The sequence below is a fragment of the Beta vulgaris genome, chromosome 9, assembly GCF_026745355.1.
Source record: "Beta vulgaris subsp. vulgaris cultivar EL10 chromosome 9, EL10.2, whole genome shotgun sequence".
NCBI lineage: Eukaryota > Viridiplantae > Streptophyta > Magnoliopsida > Caryophyllales > Amaranthaceae > Beta > Beta vulgaris.
Genome location: NC_079210.1, coordinates 25,749,168 through 25,759,227, shown reverse-complemented (window position 1 = coordinate 25,759,227; position 10,060 = coordinate 25,749,168). Strand labels below are relative to the sequence as shown.

General features: G+C 38.9%; 1 protein-coding gene and 1 long non-coding RNA gene across 2 annotated transcripts; both read right to left on the bottom strand.

The window, feature by feature from the left end:
* Window positions 1-3,392: 3,392 nt before the first annotated feature.
* LOC125493551 (uncharacterized) lies at window positions 3,393-3,932 on the bottom strand. Its single transcript, XM_048637008.1, has one exon. The coding sequence runs from the start codon at window positions 3,930-3,932 to the stop codon at window positions 3,393-3,395; it is 540 nt and encodes a 179-aa protein (XP_048492965.1).
* A 3,629-nt stretch (window positions 3,933-7,561) lies between these two features.
* On the bottom strand, window positions 7,562-10,060 carry LOC104883296 (uncharacterized). Its single transcript, XR_788537.4, has 3 exons — window positions 9,293-10,060; window positions 7,750-7,805; window positions 7,562-7,641 (listed from the first exon to the last, which is right to left on the bottom strand). It is a non-coding gene; the product is annotated as an uncharacterized LOC104883296 (long non-coding RNA).

Below are 10,060 nucleotides of genomic sequence, written 5' to 3'. Positions count from 1 at the left end.
TAGTTCATGTGGGTGTGGCTGCAATGCTTTAATTGGTTCCATTTCATCCCCCCTATTTTATGCATGCATGATTTTGTTAGTTGTTTTTTGTGTGGATTAATGTTTGTTTGGAGAATACATTATTTGGAATGATTATTGGGTTTTTGATGACGTACCTTTGTTTAAAGCCTTCTGATTTCGGAATGTCTTTGTTGAAGTATATTTTTTTTTCGCTACTTGAGTTCAGTTGGTATCTTCCTGTAAGACATGTGAATGCTAAGAAAAACTAAAACTTAGAAAATTTTAAGCTTACAAATTCAATTATTCAATAAGAAAATATCATAAATTGGCCTTGATAATCAAACTACCCAAAAGAATAATTGCAACATATGAATGCTAAGAAAAACTAAAAGTATAATTTGTTTATTCAGATGATATATTAATATATTTTTCCAAACAAATTGAATGTAGTATAAGGGAGAATAAACAAAACACAAGAAATTAGAAATCTAATAACATTTGCCTTCAAGTCAAACTATAAAATAATTACCCGAATTTGAACATTGTATTTGTCATTTTCATCATTCACCCGTTTGAATTTCGTAAATCTCAATAATATCAACATCAAAGATAAATAAGGAGGAAGTTGATGATTATATTTAATGGAAAGATTATTAAAGGAAAACCCATTACAATATCTTTTTTTGGTTTTCAAGTTTGAGTACATAGAGAATGAAGAGTTTGTGTTTTTCTTTCTTTTACCTTGGTACATATTCACTTATGTCAAAGTGATGATTACTACTTTGTAGGTTCTCTTTTGTTTTATCGGTGCCAATCAAATCTGCTTTTGCTCCCCACAAAGTGACTATCACCTTCAAATTGTTGTATGAGTTGATTAGTACATTAGGGTAGTGAATCTCTTGTTTAAAATCCTTTTTTTACTAAAGGAAGAGGGTGTCTTACTTTGGATCTTCGATATAAATTCTTCTTATTGGACTCTTGTTTGCACCTCCATTGACCCAGGTTTTTTCCTCAACTCCAGTTAACAAGCCAACACCATCTGCATTTTGCACATCAATAACCAATGAGTATAAGTTGTTAAAGATGCAGTTAGTATAATGAATTAGTTTTCTAATTAGCATAGCAAATAATACATTAATAAATAGGAAAAATGGATCAGAATACCCCCAACTTTGGGCGGTCCGCTTTTAATACCCTCAACTTACGATTATTTTTAAATACCCCCAACTTTGGAGGTGGTCTGCCAAAAATGCACCCATATAACTTGTAACCTGTTAACAAGGTAAATTTTTTTATTTCATCCTTTACTTCTTCTTCCTCCATTACAACCACCACCTAGCCACCAGCCCACCACTATGACGACCTCCCACCAGTCCCACACCTCATCCCCACCCCAGCCACCCACCAGAATCTCCCCCACCCGAGTGACCACCTTTGAATTAACCCCTCCTCCCCAACCCCAGCCACCACCTTTGAACCCCTCCCCTCCATGCCTAGCCCAACCACCACCTTCGAACCCCTCCCCTCCACGCCCAGCCCAACCACCACCTTCGAACCCCTCCCCTCCACGCCTAGCCCAACCACCACCTTCGAACTCTTCTCCTCCACGCCCAACCTAACCCTTGCAGCCCCCCAGCCCCACCCTCGCAGCCTCCCCCCACCACCCCGTCGAATTCCCGCCCACCCACCACTACTCACTGCCACCATACGAGACCCAGAGAGAGCCTCCACAGACCACAGCCTTGAAGAAGGAGGCGGCACCGAAGCAAGAGGTGAAAGATAGAGCGGAGTGGTTGTTGAAGGTGGTCGAGAACAGACAAAGAAGGGAGAAATCAGAGGTGGTTGTTGGTGGGAGTGAAGGTGGTAGGGAGGAGAGATAAATGGTGGTGAAGGAAGGTGGCAGTGGGGGTTGGGGGTGGGGGATGAGGAGAGGTGAGAGAGAGAGAGAGAGAGAGAGAGAGAGAGAGATGAGCAGAGGGGGTGGGGTTTTTGGTTTACCAGTTCATCCGGTCATAACAGGTAAATGGTGCATTTTTGGCGGACCACCTCCAAAGTTGGGGGTATTAAAAGCGGACCGCCCAAAGTTGGGGGTATTCTGATCCATTTTTCCTAATAAATAATTACCTATGATGTAGTCACTTTTGTTGTTTCGTTCGTTCAATCGATCAAGTGGGTTTATCAAAAATACTTCATCCTGGGTTGTAGCTTGAGTTTCTCGTTCTTGAAAGATAGTCGTGTAAGGTGTAAACCTGATGATTAGGTCATTTTTCACGGGCAAGTGTTGTTTGTTGTTTCTAGCAACTTCAAAATTATTTAGAGTGTGTATTTTTCCTTCTGAGATTTGATCTTTCTAAGCCGGTATCAAGTCTCTTCTCACAGTTGCTACAATGAGTCCTCCCTATATATTTTGTTCGTGTTAGTTATAGTTTATTAAGCAATATGGTTTTTTTTCCATTACTCATTCGATTTTTTTTCACTTTAACGGACTTATTATCAATTCTACTTTTTTCAAATATCAATCTCGTACAGTTCATGTTGGCACATTACATTAATTCTCAAACGCGAAGTAGGATATTCATGAGTAGTAACTTCAATAAATTACAACCGAACATGTTATGTTTAAGGAAGAGTACTATTTTTCTGTAATTTTATTTTACCTATTCGTCATAAAGTAGCATGTCAAACGAACTTGGGTTGCTTTGGTTGTACACCACATCCCATGTTCTTATGACTGGCGCCACCAATGGTCCCCCTCTAAATGTGGGCTTCAAGTCAAGAATATGTTGTCTTTTTGATTCCATTTATCAGTGTTACGAATCCTACATGAGAAAGGGTTAGTATGAGCATTATCAAATATCAATTGTTTAATTGTAAACTGGACGACATGGATACTTTAGAAAAGAATATGGAGATGTAGAAGTATATATGGGAGTGACAATATATAGTAAACAAACTTTGGAATGATTTATGAAAATGTAGTGTAGGCATCGGTTTTTATATAACAAATACTCCTGACATAAGTTCATTTTTATACATCTCTAAATATTTCTTTATAGACTACATTTTTTTGTCATTGCAATATGCTGATCTTCGACATCTGTCCTCGGGATACATATTTTCAATCCTTTACGTGTAGTGACTCTTGAGACGGCTACATATAGCTGCCCATGCGTGCATACTAGTTCTAGCAAGTACATACCCACTTGATCAAATGTTTACCCTTGGCTCTTGTTGATTGTCATTGCAAAGCACACTACTTTTATTGGAAATTGATGCCTCTTTAGGGTAAGTGGCAAATTCTGATCAGATAGTGACATTTCCACCCTTGGTATAGTTACCAACTCCCCTGGCTTTGTACCTGTAATGACGCGTGCTTCTATGACTCTTTGTTGTTATCTTGTGGCGATAAGGCGTGTGCCATTACACAAGCCATCTCTTTGGTTGATGTTTCTCAACAACATAATAGGGCATCCCACCTTTATGTGTATCTCATGATTTGGCACCTCCGGGAACTTAAGGCTATTAAGGAACTCAGTTGGGTACAATGCTTCGAGATTTCTTTCTCCTATCATTGTTCGACACACTCTATCTGCGCTCTTGTACACCATCTCCTCTCCAGGAATCAGTGCTTGAATGTGTTTGTTTATGGTGTCCACCATTTCATTTTTAGGAGCTAGTATTTCCCTTTGTTGGAGGTACCTTGGATCCATGTGGTTTTCCAATATTCCAGGGTAAACTTCATGCACTAATGCAACTATGGGATCTTCATCACTCTTTATCAACAGATCTTCGGGTATTTCTATCGACATAGGATCCTCCTCATCTTCCTTTGAGGTTGCCTTTATCTTTCTATCTCCTACATCTAGCACCCATTTGCAGAAGTCTGCAAGATCTCTATTATCCTTGTCATTGTTTGTCTGTCTGAGCCGCATGTTAATCCTCAAGGTGTAGACAGTACATTGTGGTCATATGGTTGTCGATTTGCTAATCGATGCATCAACTATTTTTTCTCTGCCTCCATTTTGGACAACTGGCAGTGTTTGCCGGAAATCCCCTCCTAAGACGAGTGTTTTGCCTCCAAATATTTTATCCTTTGCTGATGGGTCATATAGTTGCATTATATCTCGAATTGTACCGTCTAATGCTTCTAACGCATGCCTATGTACCATTGGGAACTCATCCCATATTATTAGTTTTGTTTGTCCTATGAGTTCTGCGAGATCAGATCCTTGCTCAATGTTGCAGCACGAGTCCTTGTTGAGATCAATTCGTATCTTCAACCGGGAATGAGCTGTACTCCCTCACACTAATAAGAGTGTTGCTATGCCAGATGATGCCACTGCAAGTACTATGCTATTTTAAGAGCGTAGCTTTGTCATTAAGGCTCTTCATAAATAAGTCTTGTCGGTGCCCCCGCTACCATAGACAAAGAAGATTTGACCTTTGTTATGGTAGACAGCTTCAAGGATGTTATCGTACACCTATTTTTGCTCAGTATTCAAGTATTCTTACTTTTTGAGACAGTGGAAATATGTCAAGTGTGTGTTAAAACCATACTGGTTTGACCATTTTTGGTTGTCGTTTGACCATTATCACGCCTCATATAAACTAGGTAACCCTCTTCACTAAGCGTTGTTTTTGCCCGAAACGATTTTAGGTAGTATTTGGAACATTGGCCATGTTGCACACATGGAGATTTTTCATTCATTAATCCACAAGTTCCATGCATCATCGCTTGCACCACTATTTCATATCCCAAAGGGTTATTTTTCGGGTCTGGTAGCTCTGCAAATATGATTTTGTCTATGTCTTCAAGTGCTAATTAGGGCTTATCTTCCGAATCTAAGAAGAGTAAAATGTGTGCATGCGGCAATCCCCTCTTTTGGAATTCAATGGTGTATATGACCGTCATAAGATTAAAAAAAAAGTCTTATTTATTTTGTTTACTTTGAATTATGCATTCATATAGTTACATAGCATAATATCTATCTATATATACATGCCAGTGTCTTTCCAAAGTGTTCTCTCACAGTGAGATCGCATATTAATTCATCAAGCTTGATTTTAAAACTCGAGCCACCACATCCGGGCGATCTTCTGGTCGTTGCAGGTATGCTTGCTAGGAATTCTGTAATCTCTTGCCATTTCGGATTACATGTAAATGTTATGGATAGGTCAGGTGGTCCAACCCATCAGTAGATGGCCATTGCATCTTGATAGTATTGCACCATGTATCTAGGACCTCTAGTGAATGAAGAGGGTAAGATAACTCGACGCCCTATTGAAGTTGTTGTTGTATCCCCTCTGGACACAGAATCAGTCAACCCGCAAAGGACATCCTTTCTAATTATCTTTTGGTTGTTGCGTATAAAATCTAGCCTCACTTGTTGCAAGCATGTGAATGCGTCGACTATCAATTGTTGACGTAAACGACCACAAAGAATCAGTGTGCGAGCCTCATTCAGTCTTTCAATAAAGCAGAAAGCACATGGTGACAGTTGTTTTTTTTTTCGAGTTGTGGCGTCATAATCATTGTGTGGGATGTCAATTCTGTACCCATGTTCTCCATATGGAAAAAGGAGTGGATATTGTAGGGCCATGAAACTTGGGTGATTTTCTGATATCCTTTGGAGACAGTGACTTTTCTCTTCTACTATCACATCTCGGGGCCTCTTTCATTGTCATTGTTACCCACAATCGATGCTGCCAACTCATTTCTACTTGGTAGGTTGTATTGTCTACCATCTTTAGAACGGGTAGCAATTAAGCGAACCTGCACAGGTTGCATATCGATACCAGAGAAGCGCTCCCTAGCCATTTGAAAACTTTGGCTAGTTCATTGTGCTCATCAAACATTCTCGAAAGCCCCTCAACTATTTGGGGGTCGAGATCACTTGGGGCATTGTTCGTCAATGAGCTGATCCCGTTTCTTACTTCATTGCTTGGATCGTGCACATAGAGTAGGGTGAATCTTGGTTGTTCTCCATTAGGTGGTAACAAAGATCCAATCTTATGGTAGTTCTGACCAAGGATTTTGAATATATAAGGACCCCTTCCTCGATTAATTTTCCTGTCTACTTCCCCTCACTAGTGGAAAAAACGGAAGGGTTGCGGTCAAAACAGCCCTAAGGGTTGCGTTTTTGGCCTGCTGCCCTTTCCGTAGCAGCCCTTCACAACTAAGGGCTGCGGTTGAGGCCCAAAACCGCAGCCCTTCCAATATGGAGGGGCTGCGGTTTTGGGCCTCAAACGCACCCCTTCTTTGTTACAAAGGGCTGCAATTTTGACCATAACCGCAACCCTTTTGACCCAAAAAAAAATTAATTTTTTTTTTTGCATTGTTTTACTAAACAGAATTATAAAGCTTATGCTAAACAGAAAAGGTCTTGAAGTATATAGAACAAAATTTTGGCACACATTGCCCCACTATGAAAAGCTTATGTTAAATAGCATGATTAAGTTTAATCCATACATGACCTGTCAGATGGTTTGACCATCATAGGCTGCCTAAGAGTAGCTGACCTGTTAGACCAATCGCCATTGGCACGGACATCGCATCATAAAATTCAATATACCTGCATCTCATCACGAGAAATCAATGTAAGTTTACCACATAATACGATATGCAGAAAAATCAGGCAGGACTTACGAAGAATTTCAGATAAAATTGTGGTGAACAAAATCCATAAGAGAGAAAGCTGAAGTTGAGCTTCTTTTGAAGAATCTGATTTCTCAATTACAAGAGATGGTTAGATAGAAAACCAAACAGGCAAAAAATAACACAATGCTCAATAAACCAAGTCCGGATTAAGGTAAAAAACCAATAACATAAACAGATGCGCTACGGGTCTGCTAAATTTCCCATTGAGGCAGTATTACATTGAATATGAGGGAGTCACAAAGCCCAACCTTTCATCTCGATCTTCCCTTTTTCCAAGTAAATAGCTTTCAACATTCTAAATACTTAAAGACCCTATAATTCTAAAAAAATCACCATTTTCCCCTTACAATAAATATCAAGTAGTTCAATTTTTTTATATTTTTTTTTTTGGACATCGAGAAAACGTACATAAGTAGTTTAATTATGCAATACAAGTACTGAACAGAAAAAGCATTGCAAAGATAACCCGACCTTTTCCCTTGCTCATAGTACTTTACCAGGTTTGTAAGACGAATTTCTGAAAAGAACAAGCAATGTGTATAAAATTTCAGAGAAATGAAGGTAGCTATATAGCAAAAGGCCTTAATCAAGGCCTAAATGTTGATTTCGCGCTAGGTGTTAACAGTATGAACAACTAATAATTAACTTGGCCACCTAGCCTTTTATGTTTGATTGTTCTCAAAGCCTTGAATGTATCACCTTAGAATGGCGTTTCTTCAGCGACCCACCTTTACAATGATGTATCCAACATAAAACTTACCTAGATTGAAACAACTCCCAATCAGAAATGATGAATGAAAATATAATTCAATAACCATTATACCAATGAATCTAAGTCCTTAGAGACTGACAAAGAAGAAAAATAAAAAGTAGGCTCAGGTTCATGTCATCTACCTTCAGAAATCAGAATGCTGCATGAATTGATTAAACATGAGAGCAAGGTATTCCCATCATCCCTCGTCATGGAAATCTTTATCGCATTGCTATTTCATTTAAGAATAAAGTCAAGCTTACATCTTAAAACAACATAACCTACTAGCTATTATCAACAATGCATGCACCTCAAATTACTAAAAAGTGAAAAAACATACCCAACCCCTTTCGAACGCCTTGAGTTTCGGTCCATTATCAGTCGGACATCCCTCACCTGCAAGAACATAACACACATACGGAGGAAGGAGGGGAAGAAGAACTAATGAGAAAGATCAATATTTTCTCCAGCCAGCTGACAACAAGTCAACTTGCACCAGATTGTTAGAAAAATCACTCATAAGTCTCATACACAAGCAAAACCCACAATTAGAACCAAATACGTCACCACAACACATACTTGAAGAGAAGCTGTTGTATAACTCATGATTCCGCTTTTGTAAATGAGACTTGACGGATGAACAAATTACTATTTGATAGGACTAACTAAGTCTTGATTCTCAGAGATTATAATTTACATGTATCTATATTATCTAGTCTAAACAAATGTCTCAAGAAACCAGCAAATAAGTTAAGCACGTTTGAAAAAACATTATGAATATTACACATAGTGTAGTATCAATATCAAAACATCAAAAGCATTAATCACTAGGGAAAAAAAAGGAAGGGCTGCGCAGGAAGGGCTGCGCAGGAAGGACTGCGTTTTTAGGAAAAGCGCAACCCTTCTCACACTCAGAAGGGCTGCGCTTTTCTACAAGCGCAGCCCTACTAAGTGAAGGGCTGCGCTTTTCTTTAAAAAAATTTGAAATAAAAAATTCGCGGGCTTCAAATATATTATCTCTCTCTCTCCTCTCTCACGTCCCTCCTCCCTTTTCCTCCTTCTCTCTCATGTCCCACCTCCCTTTCCTCCTTCTCTCTCAAAAACTCCCAGAAATGCGACAAAAAACCTGAAATGATTTGCACTAATCATGCCGACAGAGTCCGATTGCCTATTGTGACACCTTTTCGGAAGCGGAACGGGCCAACGAGTCAAACTCACCGCTATGATGTGATGTATAGGCTTTTTAAGCCATCCGAGTTCGTTTAAGGCTCCAAATAGGCATTTTAAGTATTTTCGAATTTTATTATTTCCTTAATTATGTATTAGGGTTTTGTTTTACGTATTTAAACATTATTAGGTCAATGTTTGGAGGCAGTTTTTGATTGATGTTCTTGTATTTTCAGATCTATAATTTCTTAATCTTTATTTTGATTAATGTTCTTGTATTTTCAAATCTATAATTTCTTCTCCTCTATATATTAGTTTTTGTTCCTTTTTTTTCATTTTCGTTTCGTTCTTTTTTTTTTTGTTTTGGGTTTAGTTGCATTGTAGATCTATAATTTTTTCTCTTTTGTATATTTGGGTTTAGTTGCATTGTAGATCTATAATTTCTTCTCTTCTGGATTTGGATGGTTTACTTTAAAGTTTAATGCAAATGTTAAAATTCAGAAAATGTGAGATTAATATATGAGTAAAAAAATGTCAAAAAAAAAATTATTATTTTTTTTTTGGTAGGAAGGGTTGCGCTTTTACCTAAAAAGCGCAGCCCTACTTAAAAAGTGAAGGGCTGTTATTGAAAGGGTCGCTGTCAAAAAGCGCAGCCCTAAGGGCCTTTTTTAGCGCAGTCCTTCCTTATTTTTCCACTAGTGAATAATCATTGTTACCTTGCCAGCTTTAGAAAAAAATTCATAAACATCTCTCTCAGCTGCCTTCAAAGGCATCTATAATCAGCCAATACAACAGATGGAGCATATGTTAGAAATTTCTAAAAAAAAAATGAAAAATAAAACCACGTCTAGTAACACTAATGCTCAAATAAATTATAAATATAAAAAGGATAGCAACCTGGTATGCAAAAACTTATTGAGAGAAGAAGGAACGAATATTCGCTACCGTCGGAGGGTGAGAGAGAACGAACAAACGACGAGGAACAGCGCGGCGTGGCAAGGCGGTGCAGGTCAACGAACGACGAACCCTCATTAAGAGGAGAAGGAACGAATATTCGCTGCCGTCGGAGGGTGGGAGAGAACAAATATTTGTTGTTGTGGAAGGAGGGAGGAGGAAGGAGGGTGAGAGAGAAGGGAGGAGGAAGGAGGGTGAGAGAGAAGGGAGAAGGAAGGACGTGAGAGAGGAGAGAGAATGAGGGAGAGGAGAAAAGGAAGGAGAATGAGCCCGCTTAATATGTTAAGCCTGCAATTAATTCCTTTCAAATTTGTTTTTTAAAAAAGCCCATAAAGGGCTGCGCTTTTTTAGAAAACGCAGCCCTTTATTACTTATAAGGTTGCGATTTTTAAAAAACCGCAGCCCTTCACTAAAAGGGTTGCAGTTTTCGCATGGACCGCAGCCCTTCGTAAGTGAAGGACTGCGGTTTTTGGGCTAACCGCAGCCCTTCACTAAGAAGGGCTGCGTTTTTCAAAAAATGCAGCCCTTCC